The sequence below is a fragment of the Mobula hypostoma genome, chromosome 12 (genome assembly GCF_963921235.1).
Source record: "Mobula hypostoma chromosome 12, sMobHyp1.1, whole genome shotgun sequence".
NCBI classification, from domain to species: Eukaryota; Metazoa; Chordata; class Chondrichthyes; order Myliobatiformes; family Myliobatidae; genus Mobula; species Mobula hypostoma.
Genome location: NC_086108.1, coordinates 69,879,227 through 69,899,574, shown reverse-complemented (window position 1 = coordinate 69,899,574; position 20,348 = coordinate 69,879,227). Strand labels below are relative to the sequence as shown.

Sequence of the window (20,348 nt, the reverse complement as noted above, 5' to 3'; positions counted from 1 at the left end):
CTTACAATAACGTTCCCACTATTGATGCCAGGCTCACCGGTCTATAATTTTCCGATTAATTTTTAGAGCTTTTCTTAAAACAGAGATTTAAAACAGATGGGGAGAAATTTTTTAGCCAGAAGGTCATGGATTTATGGAATTCGTTGCCACATACAGCTGCAGAGGCCTGATCATTGAGGGTGTTTACGGAGGAGATTGATAGGTATCTAATTAGTCAGGGTATCAAGGGATATGGGGAAAAAGCCGGAAATTGGAACTAGGTGGGAGAATAGCTCATGGTGGAGCAGACTCGATGGGCTGAATGGCCTGCATCTGCTTCTTTGTCTTGTGATCTTGTGATCTTAAACAGCTGAACAACATTAGCTATCCTCCAACCCTCTGGTACCTTACCTGTTACTAAGAGTAATTTAAATATCTCTGCTAGGGCCCCTGCAATTTCTGCACTTGCTTCCCACAGGGTCCAAGAGAACACCTTGTCAGGCCGTAGAGACTTATCCACCCTAATTTGCCTCAAGACGGCAAACACCTCCCTCCTCTGTAATCTGTAAAGGGTCCATGAAGTCGATGCTACCTTGGCTCACTTCTGTATGCTCTGTGTCTGACTCCAGAGTAAATGCAGATACAAAAACATCCATTTAAGGTCTTCCCCCATCTCTTTTGGCTCCACACATTGACTACTGTTCTGATCTTACAGAGGACCAGCTTTGTCTCTTGCAATCCTTTTCCTCAGTTTGTGAACCTTTTGCAATTACCTGGTTTTCTGCATTAATTACTCATAAGATATGGTCTCTCTTGTTGAGACTTCTACATACTGATTAGAGACTTTTCTGAACACATTTGACAAGCTCCATCCATGTAGTCTTTTTACAGCATGGGAGTCCCAATCAACACGTGGAAAGTTAAAATCACCTACTATAACAATCTTGTTTCTTGAAACAGTCTGCGATCTCTCTACAAATTTGTTCCTCTAATTCCCATGGACTGTTGGGTGGTAGGTAATACAGCCCATTAACATGGTCATGCCTTTCTTATTCCTCATTTCCATGCATAACACCTCAGTAGGCGAATTCTCCAGTCTGTACTCAGTACTGCTGTGACACTTCCTCTGAACAGCAATATCACTTGCCCGCCCACTCTGTCGCATCTTAACCAACAAAAACCCAGAATATTAAGTTGCCAGTTCTGTCCCTCCTGCAAGCAAGTCTCACGAATGGCCACAATATCACAGTTCCATGTTTTGATCCGTGCCCTGAGCTCACCTGCCTTTCCTACAATACTACTTGTATTTAAATACGTGCAACTCAGGATATCAGTTGCACCATGCTGAACCTTTTGGTTCCTGACTTTGAGGTCTTAACAACATGTGTCCACAACCTCTCCTTTATCTGTGCTGGCACTCTGGTTCCTGACACCTTGCAATTCTAGTTTAAAACCCCCTGTACAGCATTGGTATACCTTTCTGCTAGGATATTAGTCCCCTTCCAGTTCAGGTCCAAACAGTCTCTTCTGTACAGGTCCTACCTTCCCTGGAAAACAGCCCAAAGATCTAAAAAAATTTTATGTCCTCCCTCCTGCACCAATTCTTCAGCCACTGTTAGTTAACCTCTATAATCTCCCTATTTCTGGCCTCAATAGCACATGGCAATCCTGAGATCACAACCCTGGAGATCCTGCCTTTTACCTTAGCACCTACCTCCCTGAATTCATTTTCCAAAACCTCATCACTCTTCCTATCTATGTCATTGCTACCAACATGGACCATGTCCTCCAGCATTTTTAAGTGGAAGGCTGAATAGCTAAAGACTCGATCCGAGATTTCCCAGCACCTAGGAGACAACATATCATCAGGGAATCTCGTTTGCATCCACAGGATCTCCCTTCTGTTCTCCTAACTAACGAATCTCCTCTCACCACTGCTCACCTCTTTCCCCCCCTCCGCCTTCCTTTCTGAGTCAGAGAGTTGGACCTGGTGCCCATTGGCTGTTTAACAACTTGCCCCTTCCTGTGACCCAGTTTTTGGGTCCTGCACCTTGGGTGTAACAACCTCCCTATATGTCCTACCTATCACCCCCCATCAGTCTCCTGAATGATCCGGACTTCATCCAGTTCCAGTTCAAATTCCTTAAGGTGGAGTATAAGATGCACTTTTCACAGGTATAGTCATCAGGAACAATGGAGTCTCCCTGTCTTCCCATATCCTACAAGAGGAACATTCATCTATCTTGCCTGGCATCCTCCTACTCTAACTGAGTAAATACAAACGTTTGTACAAAGAAGGATAATCATCTGTGAGGGGGAATCTAACTACAGCTTTATGCTTTGTGACCCAAGTCTCTCCTCGCTGAAACTTCAAAACCCCCATTCTTTAACACTGTCCACTCCAAAAATGGCCGCTCCACTTGTCCCTGCTTTAATTTAATTTGTTCTTGCAAATCAATCTGGATTGCTTATTGGCTCCTGCTCAAAAACACCAAACTGCTGTGAGTCAATGCCTTATGCACTCCATCGATGAGCTACATCTTCTCATGCTTCAGATCTCTGATTGGCCACTGCTCAAAAACACCAAATTGCTGCAATTCAGTGCTTTATGTATTTGTATTGGCATCATCCTATCCATACTAATCCTACTTGTCTGCCTTGGGCCTGCATGCTACGTCTTTCCTGTCCAAATGCCTTTTAAGTATTGTCGTTGTTTCTGCCTCTAGCAGTCTTTTCCAGAAAACTAGCATCATTTGTCTGCAAAAACATCCCTCAGAGCTCCTTTAAAATCCCTGCTCCCCCCCCCACCACAAACCACATTAAACCTGCACCCATAAAAGTTGCTGGTGAATGCAGCAGGCCAGGCAGCATCCCTTGGAAGAGGTACAGTCGACGTTTCGGGGCCATATCTTTGTCCCCCATTACTACTTCACCAGCATCATTTTCCACTAGTCCAATATCTACTTCCCTTTTACTCTATATAACTGAAAAAACTTTTAGTATTGTGCTTTTTATTGTTGGCTAGTTTGCCCTCGTATTTCGTCGGCCCAAAATGTCGACTGTACCTCTTCCTAGAGGTGCTGCCTGGCCTGCTGCATTCACCAGCAACTTTTATGTGTGTTGCTTGAAATTCCAGCATCTGCAGATTTCCTCGTGTTTGTGTTTTTAAACCTGCACCCTTTAGTTCCAGACTCTAATTCCCTGGGAAAATTACTATCTGTACCCTGTTTCATTTTGTAAGGTCACTCCTCACCTTCCTACATTCTAATGAGAATAAACTCAGCCATTACAATCTTTCCTTACAACTACCCTTCTGGATTGCTTCTAGTGCTAAGATTATTGAGTATTAGCATAGGTCAGATGAATGCTTGTTTGAAGGGATGGTGTTTAGTTTCCTGAATCACTAGGATTGCTTCTGGGGAAGGGAGATTACACCTTAACTAGAACAGGACCAACCTCATTGAGGGGAAGATTTGCCTGTGCTGTTGGTCTAGGTGTTTGGATGGAGAGGAAAATAGCAAGTCCAGTTGGCAGAGGAAGTCATAATGGGAATTCAAAGCTATATTGCGCCTATTTAAACACAAGGAGACAACTAGTAAAGTAGATGAACTCAGCTGATTTATGCATAGAAACACAATATGGATGCCATCACAGAGACATGGTTGAAGGTGGACAGTACTAGCAACTCAATATCCCAGGGTACAATATATTCAGGTGAGACAGGGAAGTGAAAGAGGAGGTGGCATTGCACTGTTAATTAGTGCATGACTTCAGTACTGAGAGAGGATATCCTTGAAAGTTTCTCAAATGAGTAGAAATTAGGAACAAAGTATGTTGACATCTTATTAGGATGTATTACAGATCTCCCAACAAGACAATGAGAGATAAAAGAACAATATTTTGGCAATACAATTGGGTTATGGTACCAGAGAATGTTAATTTCCTGAAGAATAATTGGGCTTGTCTTAAAGGCTGAGGAAGGATGGAATTTTTGAAATGTATCTGGACAGCTTTTTGACACAGAATTTTGATTAAACTAATGAGGAAAGGAGCATTACTGGATCTTGGGCAAAGAAGCTGATTGAGTGAAAGGAATGTTGGTGGGGGTGTATTATGGGAGGAGTGACTGTAGCTCTATATTTCAAAGTACTTGGAAAAAGATGGGGGTGGGCCAGAAATAAACATCTTAAAATGGCGGAATGCTGATTTCATTAGAACAGGAGCATCCATTTACAGCGAAGAGTACATTTGCACTGTGGGAAGGAATTCAAAGGAGAAATAACAAGAATTCAGTGCAAATGTAAAGGCCTGGAACAGGTTCAGGTGATTCTGGGCATTGAGTATTATTGAGATTGGTTAGAGATAAAGGAAATGTGAGGCAGGTATAGAGAACTAAAGATAAATGAGGCCCGTCAGAGTAGAAAATAAGGCAAAATGATTTGGGTATGGTGTCACTATGTTGATTGGGTTTCCAGTCACAAGCCCCTCTTTTGCTGGTCTGAAGTTGTGATCAGGCTTTTCAGAGTGCTGCATTTCCACATCCTTCATCTGTGAGGCGTTGTCTCAAGTGCTGCATTGTGGGGATCTGCAGCAGCCTGGGCTGGCTTCTTAAACTAACCCCTAGGCCTTTACTCAACTTGAACTACTTTTACACCACATTTCTCCCATGAACCTTGATCTTTGAATTCCATCACTTTCCCACTTCCAGAACTCTTACCTAATCCCTGAGCGTTGTGAGTCGGAGAAAATGCTAGAACCCCTCTCAAATAAAATATAAGCAGTACTCATGTAATGCACCCTGAAAATCAGTTATGAATGTGGATCTTGTATTTTGGCACTGTATGATTTCACTTAGTTACAGTACATTTATGGCGTGTGCCACAGTGCAGATATGATGTATATTACTCGCATCAGTGTAATAATGGGCATTTCAGAAAAGACTTGAAATCTTCAGGAAAAGTCCAAAAAAGATTGAGAATATTCAGCCCTGAAATCAATTTTTGTTGTAGATACGCTGAAGAGACTGTTGTTGATGGTATTGAAGCAGAAGAGGTTACTATATTGAAAGTTGGGGAAATCGAAAGTATATCTGGGATTTTAAATCTTTAAGTCTCAAGACATTGTAAATAGAAACTATTCCTGGTGCCATAATAGGGCAAGAACTGGAGTACATTACATGATGGTGATTAGCCATGGAATTTGAGTGAGAAGAGAAAATGATTTTCATGCTGCTATTGGTTGTCATCTGGAAGAAGAAACAGTTGCAGTGCTATTGACATTGACATTGAATACAAATTAGCCAGACAAAGTGGCTCACCTGAGGACTGGGAGAAATTCAGAGTTCAGCAGAGGAGGACAAAGGGCTTAATTAGGAAGGGGAAAAAAGATTATGAGAGAAAACTGGCAGAGAACATAAAAACGGACTGTAAAAGCTTTTATAGATATGTAAAAAGGAAAAGACTTATAAAGACAAATGTAGGTCCCCTGCAAACAGAAACAGGTGAATTGATTATGGGGAGCAAGGACATGGCAGACCAATTGAATAATTACTTTGGTTCTGTCTTCACTAAGGAGGACATAAATAATCTTCCAGAAATAGTAAGGGACAGAGGGTCCAGTGAGATGGAGGAACTGAGCGAAATACATGTTAGTAGGGAAGTGGTGTTAGGTAAATTGAAGGGATTGAAGGCAGATAAATCCCCAGGGCCAGATGGTCTGCATCCCAGAGTGCTTAAGGAAGTGGCCCAAGAAATAGTGGATGCATTAGTGATAATTTTTCAAAACTCGTTAGATTCTGGACTAGTTCCTGAGGATTGGAGGGTGGCTAATGTAACCCCACTTTTTAAAAAAGGAGGGAGAGAGAAACCGGGGAATTATAGGCCGGTTAGCCTAACGTCGGTGGTGGGGAAACTGCTGGAGTCAGTTATCAAGGATGTGATAACAGCACATTTGGAAAGCGGTGAAATGATCGGACAAAGTCAGCATGGATTTGTGAAAGGAAAATCATGTCTGACGAATCTCATAGAATTTTTTGAGGATGTAACTAGTAGAGTGGATAGGGGAGAACCAGTGGATGTGGTATATTTGGATTTTCAAAAGGCTTTTGACAAGGTCCCACATAGGAGATTAGTGTGCAAACTTAAAGCACACGGTATTGGGGGTAAGGTATTGGTGTGGGTGGAGAATTGGTTAGCAGACAGGAAGCAAAGAGTGGGAATAAACGGGACCTTTTCAGAATGGCAGGCGGTGACTAGTGGGGTACCGCAAGGCTCAGTGCTGGGACCCCAGTTGTTTACAATATATATTAATGACTTGGATGAGGGAATTAAATGCAGCATCTCCAAGTTTGCGGATGACACGAAGCTGGGTGGCAGTGTTAGCAGTGAGGAGGATGCTAAGAGGATGCAGGGTGACTTGGATAGGTTGGGTGAGTGGGCAAACTCATGGCAGATGCAATTTAATGTGGATAAATGTGAAGTTATCCACTTTGGTGGCAAAAATAGGAAAACAGATTATTATCTGAATGGTGGCCGATTAGGAAAAGGGGAGGTGCAACGAGACCTGGGTGTCATTATACACCAGTCATTGAAAGTGGGCATGCAGGTACAGCAGGCGGTGAAAAAGGCGAACGGTATGCTGGCATTTATAGCGAGAGGATTCGAGTACAGGAGCAGGGAGGTACTACTGCAGTTGTACAAGGCCTTGGTGAGACCACACCTGGAGTATTGTGTGCAGTTTTGGTCCCCTAATCTGAGGAAAGACATCTTTGCCATAGAGGGAGTACAAAGAAGGTTCACCAGATTGATTCCTGGGATGGCAGGTCTTTCATATGAAGAAAGACTGGATGAACTGGGCTTGTACTCGTTGGAATTTAGAAGATTGAGGGGGGATCTGATTGAAACGTATAAGATCCTAAAGGGATTGGACAGGCTAGATGCAGGAAGATTGTTCCCGATGTTGGGGAGGTCTAGAACGAGGGGTCACAGTTTGAGGATAGAGGGGAAGCCTTTTAGGACCGAGGTTAGGAAAAACTTCTTCACACAGAGAGTGGTGAATCTGTGGAATTCTCTGCCACAGCAAACTGTTGAGGCCAGTTCATTAGCTATGTTTAAAAGGAAGTTAGATATGGCCCTTGTGGCTACAGGGGTCAGGGGGTATGGAGGGAAGGCTGGGTTCTGAGTTGGATGATCAGCCATGATCATAATAAATGGCGGTGCAGGCTCGAAGGGCCGAATGGCCTACTCCTGCACCTATTTTCTATGTTTCTATGTTTCTATGTTTCTAATAGCAGCTGGATTACATTAAAGTAGAACTGTAATAGTTGAAGGGCAAATGGCCTATCATATTGAAATATTGATTGTGATATACTCATTAATTCTTGTTGATTATGGTTTCATAGGTAATTGGATATGGGCGACATGAACCCGATAAGACCACAGACTCCACATGCGAAGCTCAGCCTGTGGGTGGAGAAAATAACCAACTAACTTTCGTATCTGTGTCTCCTCTGATGAAAGATGCAATTGCCATTAACAACATCTCTGCTTTCACTTCAAGTCTAAAGCTTTACAATTTTCATAAGATTTTGAAATGAGGTTAGTTAAATCAAACCATAAGAATGTGGTGTGTTGCTTAGAATGTGCAGTTGACATATAAAATGAAATCTGATTAGTGTTTCTGCTTTGAGCAAAGGCATTTCGCCATGAACTGATATATTTCAAAAGTATGTTAATATAACTAAGAGTTTATTATGAAGTTTATGCCTTTATGGATCATCCAATAATGTGCACCAATTCACTGAGGCGCAGGTACAAGTAGATATTTAAATGATAATGCACTTTGGTTTGCCATTACTTTTCCTTTTGGGGGAAAAAGTCATAACAGTTTGGCAATAATTTTCTTGAGAAGAGGTATTATGAATGCTTCCTGATCATAGTAAGCCTCAAACCTGACACACCAGTTCTGCATGAGAAGTAATCATTATCCAGCCTTAGTTAATTCTCCAATGGACTGGTGTTCTTAAAAAGCAAACTGATACTTTTGCAAAGAAAACAATAACTAATCTTTAATTAAAGCTGTGAGGGAGTTGTTTTAAATTGTAGTGTTTGATTTTATTGCTTTCTAGTTTTGGTGGGGAGTAGGGACATTTTAAATTTCCTGTAAGAATTATAATTCTGTAATCAGAATAAATACAATTCATAAGTTGAAACTAACTGGTGTTTTCTTTTTATTTAAATGTCATTGATATTTTAGAATACTTAAATTACCATAAAGGTGGTTGCAGTGGGAATTAATTGACAGGGGATGGAGACTGAAAATTCCTAGTCATGTTCTTTTTCAATCTTAGATTGTGGTTGCTAACTATATATTAGAGTACCTTAGAACTTAAAGTGGAAAGGCTTGCTTCTGACGTTTTATTTTGTCCTAACATTTGAAAGTTCTGGAAGGGTTATACTTTATTGTGGTTTTATTTTTATAGCTCAAAATGAAAGTGAAAAAATAAGCTAGAATTTGAGTGAAAAAAAAATTGTGCATACAATTTTAAAAGGAGCAAACAATATTGATTCTGGTTTCTAAAAAAAAAAGTCATGAATTTCTACACATCAATAACCTTAAAAGACATAGCATGTATTAAAATGTGCATCCAAGCAAATTTATTATACTTGAGCATAACTACTGGAAGAATTCAGTGGGTCAAGAAGCATCTGTGGAGGCAGAAGGAATGTTGGTGTTTCAGACTGAGATGGGGAGGAAAGGTGGCCAGCATATACAGGAGCTGCTAAGTAGGACCAGGTTTGGGGGAGTGAGGAATGCTGGGCAGATGGAGGATAAGGATGGAAAAGATGAAAAGGAGAGGGAACCTGGGTTGACTGTTGGCAGTAGAAAGGAACAGGAGTGTACTACTTGAAAGTAGAAAATTCAACATTCATGCCATGGGTTTGCAAGTTACCCAAGTGGAATATGAGATGCTGTTCTACTGTTTGTCTTGTCTTTAATTGACTACTACTGAGGAAGAATGATGGTTTCCACTGAACTCAAATTGGAAAGGTATATATTTGTTCTTAGATGACTTTTTTCCCCTCCCTTCAAGCTGTATATAAGAATTTGACATTAGAAAGTTGCAGCAAATAAATCTGCATTCTATTTAACAAATCTGGGGAAAACTAGTAGCACACAGGTGAGATTGAATGTTTTATAAACTTAACTAGCTGCCCTTACAGATGTATTCAGCAATTGGTCACAGTTAGGGCAGCAAGTTTCAATCAAATACACTTAAAATTGGCTATTTGTAAATAATTTGATTGTTTTTAACTGGCAATACTTAAACTTGCATGTGAAAGATTTGAATGATCATCAAATTATGAAACTTGGTCTCCACACAAGTTAGTGTATTTAGAGAGGAAGTATAAGGAAAAACTGTACCATTTGCTCGCTTCTTACCAATTTTAAATGGGTGATCACTTTGAAATCAGCAGATATTCTAAATTAAACAGTTACCAAATTATTGATTCTGAAGTTGCTGCAGTCTACAGAAATAACTCCAGGGTGATGCTAAAAAGGCAGTTCAAAAATTTTGAGACCAGGCATGCATTAGGATGGTGTTGCCAATGGTATTCATGGCTTAAAAAATGGTTAGCTTCAGGAGCTGCTATTGAGATGTTAAAATATAAAGCTGCTGCTAATAGTTGGTGACTATGAGCAGATAACCTTTCCTGCAGCTTAAGCAGGGCACTAAGTTTTTGAGTCACAAAGTTCCTTCCATATTCCCACTGTATAAAAGTTGTGAACTGCTGTAAGCCCATCTTTGCATGATTGTACAGGAGTATTAATTCTAGTAATCTCCTTTCAGCTTGTGCAAGGTGTATTTTGTCAATAGTGAAAAGGCAGAAGTATTAATGAGAAGAGAAACTAGGGATCCAAATGTATAATGAACATGTATATGTAAGGAGAAATGAAAAAATTGTGAACTTTTTTGGTGTACAGCAAAAGAGATATTACTTTTATCCTGTAAAATTAAAGTTGCAGTTAAACAAAAATATTGTAATCATTTTCCTTGCCCTGTAAGCCAAAAGTTTACGTATTTTCTAATACTTCTATATTGCTAGATATGTTATTCAAATAGTGCAACATTAATTTGAGAAAAATCATTATGATCACTTCCAAATGTTCTCCATGAAGGTTTATTATGTTGTTACAATAACCAGAATGAAAACTAGCCGCAATCATTCATTTTTGGAATAAAATTATATACAGGTTTCAATCAAATGTGACACTCTGAAATTAATAACAAGGCCTCTGTGTTAAATTATAAAGCAGTCATTGGCTTCATTTTCATTTTGTATCTGCTATATATAAACATGTATCCAAGTTCACACTTCATATTAATGAAATTCTCCATATATATATATATATTTACTATATATGTACACATATCTATGAAAAGAGGTTCAGGCAATAAAGAAACATAATAGGAGAGTCCTACATTTGCAAACAGGACTTATGAACAATACATCAAAGTGGTACATTTTTAATTCTGTAGCATGACATTATGGACAGTGCACTAAAATAGGTTTGTACAGCTATCCAAAATCTATTCTTGGTTGCCTTTTTGATTTGCAGTGTTGACATAAATTTGGCAGATGAAATTGCATACTTAGAGAATTGCAACAGACATCACTACAAGTTTCTGATGTGGAGCAGGAGCACACATTCCAATATTTCATTGTACAGCACTAAAAAGAATATTCTCACAACTCTTGCAGGATGTTAATTGTTCCACCACATCTTTTTGAAGTCCAATTTCCCTGAGAAACGAACCACTTAAAATTTACCAGATGAAATCTAAACAATGCATTTCTTAAATGAATGCATTTATGTAACCACAAAGTTATAGTGTTTTATTAAATATTAAGAAATAATACAAAATTTCTGTTAGGCAAAAGAAAGTTTTTACTTAATTGTAGGCTTTAAATGTGTTCTATTCAACCATTTTGAGTAATATCCTAATATTTATTGCCACCCAACCTCTTTAGCAGTGGATAATCATATATCCAACATTCGCCATCTTCATGGAACACCTAAAAGGAAAGAGATCAAAGGTCATTTCGAACCTTGCGTCAAGCAAACTACATTAAATAAATGAACACAAAGGAAAGCTAGTTGGTAAAGGGTGGAACAGAGGTACAACCAGTAGAGCTGCCTCACGGCTCCACTGACCAGATTTGAGATCCAACTTCCAGTGCGCAGCTTGTGCATACTCCACATAGTACTTTATGGATAATACCCCAGTACTGTTTTCCTCCCACATTTCAAAAACATGCTTGTTATAAGGTTAATCATCTGCTGTAAATCACCCCTACTGCACAGGTGAAGGGGTAGAATCGAGAGAGATTAATGATTAGAGTCTATTGCCATATGCACAGGTGTAATGAAAAATACTGAACGGGTATTTGATTCTTTTATGGTGTTTCTGTGCTGTTATCTTCCTACAACTGCGACATAGCAAACTAAATGCATATGGTGCCAAATATAGTTAAAATAGCTTCCTTTCCATTGGTCTAGGTAACTGCTTTATAAAACACTCCCACTCTGTCTGCAAGGGTGACCTTGAGGTTAAATCGCTAGCCTCTATAACTGTCCATCTCACTCTCAGCTTAATCTATGCCTTTGGGTTCTAACTGTATTCCCACAAAGCTTAAACCTGATCAGATTGCAATAGATTACAATCATTAGACATCCTAGTTTTGTTTCTCAGTTCCAGCATTCAATTTCCTCCCCAACCACCCCTTTCAGATATTTCAGATTTCACTCAACCATACCTTTTTTTCCAACCAGCTAAAAGCTACATACTATTACCATTACTATCATGCAGTCTGTCTTGGTCTCCAGCCTATCAAAGATCTTGCTTCATTTTCTTTCCACTCCTATCTTTCCTCAGCAATTTAAAACAATTCATTCCTAACTACACCAACCAATTGGGCAAAAGGGCCTATTTCCATTGCTGGAAGAATCTCAGATGGTGACAATACAGCATGCAGGAGTGAGATATACCAGCTGGGTGAGAAGAGTCGCAGCAACAACCCTGCACTCAACAGTATTAAAGACAGCCGATTGTGGACTTTGGAAACACACCAGTCATCATAGAGGAATCAGAAGTAGAGTGAGTAAGTTCAAGATCCTGGGTGTCAATATCTCTGAGGATCAAACCTGGACCCCAGCACATTGAGGTGGCTATATTTCATTAGGAGTTTGAGGAAATTTGGTGTGTCACCTAAAACACTCAATTTCTACAGTTGTACCATAGACAGCATTCTAACTGGCTGCATCACCATCTGGTATACGGGGGGTGGGGGGTGGAGAACACAGCTTCTGCACAGGATTGAAGTAAGCTGCAGAGTTGTAAAATTAGTCAGCTCAATCATTGGTACTAGTATCCATGACATCTTTAGGGAATAGTCCCCAAAATGGTGGCGTCCATTATTAGAGACCCCCAACAACCCAGAACATGCCCTCTTGTCATTGTTACCATCAAGAAGGAAGTACAGAAGCCTAAAGGCACACTTAACAATTCAAGAACAGCTTCTTCCCCTCAGCCGTCTGATATCTGAATGGACATTGAACCCACGAACACCTCCTCACTACTTTTTTTTTGCACTAATTTAACTATTTACTGTGACAGTTTTTGCCCCTCTATATCAAGTATTGCATTGTACTGCTACCAAAAAGTTAACAAATTTCATGACATATGCTGGTGATATGAAACCTGATTCTGACTTCTCTGCTGTATGGTTCATTGACCTGAAGTGTTCACCCATCTTGCAGCTTTCTCCTTTTGTATTTACAGTTGAAGCCAGAAGTTTACATACACCTCAGACAAATACTTTTAAGCTCAGTTTTTCACAATTCCTGACATTTAATCCTAGAAAACATTTCCTGTCTTAGGTCAATTAGGATCACTATTTTAAGAATGTGGAATGTCAGATTAATAGTAGAGAGAATGATTTATTTCAGCTTTTATTTCATTCAGCACTTTCCCAGTGGGTCAGAAGTTTACACACACTTTGTTAGTATTTGGTAGCATTGCCTTTAAATTGTTTAACTTGGGTCAAACGTTTTGGGTAGCCTTCCACAAGCTTCTCATAGTAAATTGCTGGAATTTTGTTCCATTCCTCCAGACAGAACTGATGTAACTGAGTCAGGTTTGTAGGCCTCCTTGCTCGCACACGCTTTTTCAGCTCTGCCCACAAATTTTCTATCGAATTGAGGTCAGGGCTTTGTGATGGCCACTCCAATACCTTGACTTTGTTGCCCTTAAGCAATTTTTCCACAACTTTGGAGGTATGCTTGGGGTCATTGTCCATTTGGAAGATCCATTTGCGACCGAGTTTTAACTTCCTGCCTGATGTCTTGAGATGTTGCTTCAATACATCCACATAATTTTCCTTCCTCATGATGCCATCTATTTTGTGAAGTGCACCAGTCCCTCCTGCAGCAAATCACCTCCACAACATGATGCTGCCACCCCCAAACTTCACGGTTGGGATGTTGTTCCTTGGCTTGCAAGCCTCACCCTTTTTCCTCCAAACATAACGATGGTCATTATGGCCAAACAGTTCAATTTTTGTTTCATCAGACCAGAGGACACTTCTCCAAAAAGTAAGATCTTTGTCCCCATGTGCACTTGCAAACTGTAGTCTGGCTTTTTTATGGTGGTTTTGGAACTGTGGCTTCTTTGCTGAGCAGCCTTTCAGGTTATGTCGATATAGGACTCGTTTTACTGAGAATATAGATACTTGTCTACCTGTTTCTTCCAGCATCTTCACAAGGTTCTTTGCTGTTGTTCTGGGATTGATTTGCACTTTTCGCGCCAAAGTATGTTCATCTCTAGGAGACAGAATGCGTCTCCTTCCTGAGCGGTATGACGGCTGCATAGTCCCATGGTGTTTATACTTGCGTATTATTGATTGTACAGATGAACGTGGTACCTTCAGGCGTTTGGAAATTGCTCCCAAGGTTGAACCAGATTTGACATCATTTTCTGACCTCAATCCAATAGAAAATTTGTGGTCAGAACTGAAAAAGCGTGTGCAAGCAAGCAGGCCTACAAACCTGACTCAGTTACACCAGTTCTGTCTGGAGGAATGGAATAAAATTCCAGCAACCTACTGTGAGAAGCTTGTGGAAGGCTATCCAAAACATTTGACCCAAATTAAACAATTTAAAGGCAATGCTATCAAATACAAACAAAGTGTATGTAAACTTCTGACCCACTGGGAAAGTGATGAAAGAAATAAAAGCTGAAATAAATCATTCTCTCTACTACTATTCTGACATTTCGCATTCATAAAACAGTGATCCTAACTGAACTAAGACAGGGAATGTTTTCTAGGATTAAATGTCAGGAATTGTGAAAAACTGAGTTGAAATGTATTTGGCTAAGGTGTATGTAAACAACTGACTTCAACTGTATATACCCCTGCTAGTTTTACTTCGATTGTTGTTTGTAGAAGTTTGCCCACCACTGGTATTGCTTTGACTGGTTTCACTACCCAGTTTAAGTGTAGGGTACCATTTGAGCCTTAGGCTTCCGGTGCCACCTGATTTGTCCCAGAACCGCCAGAAATTTGCAATTTTTCACCTTCGCTTCTCTCAATACTGGTTAGGCTACTTTCTCCTCTACCAGAAAATTTAATTGCACTGTCAGCTCCTGTGGGGTCACAAACAGCATTACAGTTTTTTTTGGCTTTCACTAACAGATTTTCATTTGCACTATAAATAATAACATTATTGTATGGTGCAGAAGTAGTTAAATCTGGAAAGAGAAATGTGTGCTTTCATACCCGTGTCTCCCATTGAACTTCATTCTCTTTTCTCTCCCTTGCTTCAGCTCTTTGTCTTTCTTCGAGTCTGTGTTTTGCCTCTGTGGCAGCATCAATATCCTTTATTTTTAAGTTATATGTTACGTCCTTCCAAAGTCTGTAGAAAACCACAAATAGAATCCATGTTTTTTGACACATATCAAAATTTCTAGCCATCAGTTTACAATAGATGGAAACAATTTGTACTAATATTATAGGTGTTTTCACTGGGGAGCGAGTGTTAAAAGGAGAGTGAAATGTGATCTAAGTGACTTTTGACTGTGGAATGATTGTTGGTGCCAAAAAAGTTAGTTTGAGCATCTCAAATGCTAATCTCAGCTTTTCACACAGAACAGTCTCCAGCATTTACAGAGAATGGTGCAAGAAACAAAAAACAGACAGTGGCAGTTCTGTGAATGAAAAAGCCTCCTTTTATCAAAAATTTCTTCAGATATATAAAGTGTAAAAGAGATGAGTAGCTATTGGACTGCTGGAAAGTGATGTTGGCAAGGTAGTAATAGGTGACAAGGAAATAGCAGAAGACAAACTGAATAAGTATTTAACATTAGTCTTCACCGTAGAAGATACTAGCAATATGCCAGAAGTTTGAAGTGTTAGTAGTGAATGAAGTTGCCATTACTAGGGAGAAGGTGCTTGGGGAACTGAAAGGGCTGAAGGTAGATAAGTCAACTGGATGAAATGGTCTACACCCCAGAGTTCTGAAAGGGGTGGCTGAAGTTCAAGAATCAGTGGATTCTGGCATGGTTCTGGAGGACTGGAAAATTGTAAATGTCACTCCATTCTTCAATAAAGGAGGGAGGCAGAAGAAAGAAAATTATAGGCAAGTTAGTCTGACCTCAGTGGTTGGAAGGATGTTGGAGTCTTTTGTTAAAGATATGGTTTTTGGATACTTAAGGGGCACGTGATAAAATAGGCCTTAGTCAGCATGGTTTCCTTTAAGAGAAATCTTGTCTGACAAATCTGTTGGAATTCTTTGAAGAAATAACAAGCAGGATAGACAAAAGAGAATTGGTGGATGTTGTGTACTTGAATTTTCAGAAGGCCTTTAACAAAGTGCCATACATGAGGCTGCTTAACAGTTAGCCCATGGAATTACAGGAAAGACACTAGCACTGGCTGATTGGCAGGAGGCAAAGAGTGGGAGTAAAGGGAGCCTTTACTGTTTGGCTGCTGGTGACTAGTGTTCCACAGGGCTGTGTGTTGGGACCACTTCTTTTTATGTTATATGTCAGTGATTTGAATGATGGAATTGATGACTTTGTGGCTAGGTTTGCAAGTAGTTTTGAAGAAGCAGAAAGGCTACAGAAGGACTAGTTTAATTCTCAGTTATGCTGTTGAGTGGATATGTCATTTAGTTTCACTTTTCGACAATAGTTGTCATGTCTGTGATGCAGCTTCCAGTGGCTGGACAAGTCCAAACCGAATCCAGATGAGGGATGTGAACGCATTGGGGTTATAAGCCACAGACAAATAGAGCATCTTTGAGCATCATCTTCAATTTGTGCTGAAGGTACCAAAAATGGCAGCCATCCTACTGATGATGCAGGCTCGTGGCTATTTAAATTTGCAAGACAGTCACAATCCACTCAAAAAGGAATAACATTCTTACACATCTAATAATTCACATTAAACTTACATTTCTGGTTTACAAACGATGTGCATGATAATTTAGAGGCACTAGCCTAAAATTTAGTAAAGTTAAAATTCAGCTGCATTATTAGGAAAACTGGAAACATTTGGAGATCTACAAAGGAGGACAGAAAATAATCACAAACAGGTAAATATTTAACAAAAAAAAACTATTAGGAAATGTACCTTATCTGAGTTTCAAGTACCTAACACTTAGTGCCTATACTGATAAGTAATATCTCAGAAATAATTAAGTAAAAGAATAGCTGAATTCTCTTGCTTATTGTTCTACATTTAGAAGCATTATATGAAAACAATTGGAGGGGGTTTGGCATTTCTGTATGCCACATCGTTAACTATGTGCTTAAGGAAGTAGCCCAAGAAATAGTGGATGCATTAGTGATAATTTTTCAAAACTCGTTAGATTCTGGACTAGTTCCTGAGGATTGGAGGGTGGCTAATGTAACCCCACTTTTTAAAAAAGGAGGGAGAGAGAAACCGGGGAATTATAGGCCGGTTAGCCTAACGTCGGTGGTGGGGAAACTGCTGGAGTCAGTTATCAAGGATGTGATAACAGCACATTTGGAAAGCGGTGAAATGATCGGACAAAGTCAGCATGGATTTGTGAAAGGAAAATCATGTCTGACGAATCTCATAGAATTTTTTGAGGATGTAACTAGTAGAGTGGATAGGGGAGAACCAGTGGATGTGGTATATTTGGATTTTCAAAAGGCTTTTGACAAGGTCCCACACAGGAGATTAGTGTGCAAACTTAAAGCACACGGTATTGGGGGTAAGGTATTGGTGTGGGTGGAGAATTGGTTAGCAGACAGGAAGCAAAGAGTGGGAATAAACGGGACCTTTTCAGAATGGCAGGCGGTGACTAGTGGGGTACCACAAGGCTCAGTGCTGGGACCCCAGTTGTTTACAATATATATTAATGACTTGGATGAGGGAATTAAATGCAGCATCTCCAAGTTTGCGGATGACACGAAGCTGGGTGGCAGTGTTAGCAGTGAAGAGGATGCTAAGAGGATGCAGGGTGACTTGGATAGGTTGGGTGAGTGGGCAAACTCATGGCAGATGCAATTTAATGTGGATAAATGTGAAGTTATCCACTTTGGTGGCAAAAATAGGAAAACAGATTATTATCTGAATGGTGGCCGATTAGGAAAAGGGGAGGTGCAACGGGACCTGGGTGTCATTATACACCAGTCATTGAAAGTGGGCATGCAGGTACAGCAGGCGGTGAAAAAGGCGAACGGTATGCTGGCATTTATAGCGAGAGGATTCGAGTACAGGAGCAGGGAGGTACTACTGCAGTTGTACAAGGCCTTGGTGAGACCACACCTGGAGTATTGTGTGCAGTTTTGGTCCCCTAATCTGAGGAAAGACATCTTTGCCATAGAGGGAGTACAAAGAAGGTTCACCAGATTGATTCCTGGGATGGCAGGTCTTTCATATGAAGAAAGACTGGATGAACTGGGCTTGTTCTCGTTGGAATTTAGAAGATTGAGGGGGGATCTGATTGAAACGTATAAGATCCTAAAGGGATTGGACAGGCTGGATGCGGGAAGATTGTTCCCGATGTTGGGGAGGTCCAGAACGAGGGGTCACAGTTTGAGGATAGAGGGGAAGCCTTTTCGGACCGAGATTAGGAAAAACTTCTTCACACAGAGAGTGGTGAATCTGTGGAATTCTCTGCCACAGCAAACTGTTGTGGCCAGTTCATTGGCTATGTTTAAGAGGGAGTTAGATATGGCCCTTGTGGCTACAGGGGTCAGGGGGTATGGAGGGAAGGCTGGGTTCTGAGTTGGATGATCAGCCATGATCATAATAAATGGCGGTGCAGGCTCGAAGGGCCGAATGGCCTACTCCTGCACCTATTTTCTATGTTTCTATAACTGTTACACTCCCATTGATATAAATTTCCAGTTAGTAGATTGTAAAGAATATAACAAAATATAATGGAATGCCTATTGTGGTGTTAGAGGTAGTTTAATATAAAGGTGCATATTAAATTTAAAAAAAATACACATTAGGCACTTCTTAAAAACAAAATCATTCCGAGCCATTTAAAAGGATATGGAAAAGTATTTTAATAATGAAAACTAAAAATATCTTTGTGGTCAGCAAATACTATGAACCTTCTACATAGCCTAATAGATTTACAATATTGTGATTAAAAAGTAGAATATCACTCTCTTCCATCTCATAAGTAATCATTCAGTCTCAATACGAAGATCCTCATTACCTTCTGGATTCAAAGTCATCTTGATCTTCCAATTTTCTTACTTTCTTTTTGATAATGGGCATTTTCTTTGTATCCACAAATATGCTGCTTTCCTTCATTAGAAACATAATAGCTCTTATTAGCTTAGTTATTGAGACATTTTTAAAGCGCATAATCTTGATTATTGGATTATATAAATTAAAATGTATATATTCAAAGCATCATTTCTGTGAATTTAATATTGAACTTTAAACCCTTCTCAACTTGTCTTAGATGGGAGCACCTATCAAGGCTTATATTGTAATTTATAAATTTCTCATCATCTCCTCAACAATTCCTGTATAATAAGTATTTTATTGGCATCCAGTGATGTTAATATAATTAAATTGCCTAATTATCTCATGAAATCAAAAGGACTATCACTGTAATCTTCCATACCACCAGGTTTTTTTTTGGAAATGAAAAAGTAGCATGAATTAAAATAATAAAAAAGCTGAGAATCTGAAATGAAGACAAAGTTCATGAAATACTCAGCTGGGTAGCATAAAGCTGGCTTACAGTTCCAATGATTGAGATGTTGGAAATCCAAGGCAGTGCACACAAAATGCTGGAGGAACTCAGCAGGTTAGGCAGCACTGATCATTATGGTTGTTATCGTTACGATGACCTGGGTTCAGTTAATGCCTCCAGTGTTGCCTGTGTGGAGTTTGCATGTTTTCCCTGGGGGCTTTCCCCAAGTGCTGCAGTTTCCTCCCCAATCCCGAGGTCATGGTGCAGGTAAATTGGCAATTGTAAAGTACCCCAGCTGTGTAGATGTCGTGATAGAATGTGAGGGGGAGTTGAATGGAAAGACGGGAAAATAAAATACAGCTAGTGTAGGACTAGTGTAAAAAGGTCATCCTCAACAGGTGTCCCCTTGGGCTGTGTGCTGAGCCCACTGCTGTACGCTCTGTGAATGCACGACTGCAAGGTCAATCACATGATGGAGTTTACCAATAACACGATAGTGGTGGGGCTCATCACCAGCAACGATGAGAATGCCTCCAGCGAGGAGGTGGAAGAGCTCAACTCCTGGAGCCAGGCAAGTAACCTCTTCCTTAATGTCAACAAAACAAAGGCAGGAGTCCTGACGAAGGGTCTCGGCCCAAAATGTCGACTGTGCTTCTTCCTATGGATGCTGTCTGACCTGCTGCGTTCCACCAGCATTTTGTGTGTGTTGCTTGAATTTCCAGCATCTGCAGGTTTCCTCGTGTTTGTGTTTTTAAGGAAGGAGATGGTTATCAAATTCAGGAGAACTCATAGCACTCACCCCTCTCTTTACATCAACAGCATAGCAGTAGAAACTGCAAGCTTTATTAAACTCCTGAGAGTGCACATCATAGACAACCTCTCATAGTCCAGAAAATATCCGACACAGTCAAGAAAGCTCACCAACACCTCTACTTTCTGAGGCTGAAGGGAGCTGGACTTTGCAATTTCATACATGCCTCATTCTACAGATGTGCAGTAGAGAGTATCCTGACAAGCTGCATCACTGCACAATACGGAGACTGCACCGCGGTGGACAAGAAGGCTCTACAACCGGTAGTCAAAACTGACCGACACATCACCAGCACCAGCCTACCTGC

The 20,348-nt window shown here is 40.2% G+C and overlaps 2 protein-coding genes across 7 annotated transcripts in view; one reads left to right on the top strand and one right to left on the bottom strand.

The window, feature by feature from the left end:
• The window catches only part of LOC134354893 (nardilysin-like), an 80,364-nt gene extending 70,445 nt beyond the window's left edge, over positions 1-9,919 (top strand). Inside the window, exon 31 of the mRNA XM_063064338.1 lies at positions 7,379-9,919. Within this exon, the coding sequence (XP_062920408.1) occupies positions 7,379-7,573 (195 nt within the window). The 3' untranslated portion in view covers positions 7,574-9,919. The remainder of the gene's footprint in view (positions 1-7,378) is intronic.
• Positions 9,920-10,142: 223 nt separating this feature from the next.
• The window catches only part of osbpl9 (oxysterol binding protein-like 9), a 345,172-nt gene continuing 334,966 nt past the window's right edge, over positions 10,143-20,348 (bottom strand). For 4 of the 6 annotated variants that reach the window (XM_063064341.1, XM_063064343.1, XM_063064342.1 and 1 more), the window contains 3 exons: positions 18,742-18,833; positions 14,820-14,955; positions 10,143-11,057 (listed from right to left, as the gene is read on the bottom strand). In XM_063064341.1, the coding sequence (XP_062920411.1) occupies positions 10,983-11,057; positions 14,820-14,955; positions 18,742-18,833 (303 nt within the window). In that variant the 3' untranslated portion in view covers positions 10,143-10,982. The remainder of the gene's footprint in view (positions 11,058-14,819; positions 14,956-18,741; positions 18,834-20,348) is intronic. The other 2 variants (XM_063064345.1, XM_063064346.1) reach the window with 2 other exon arrangements.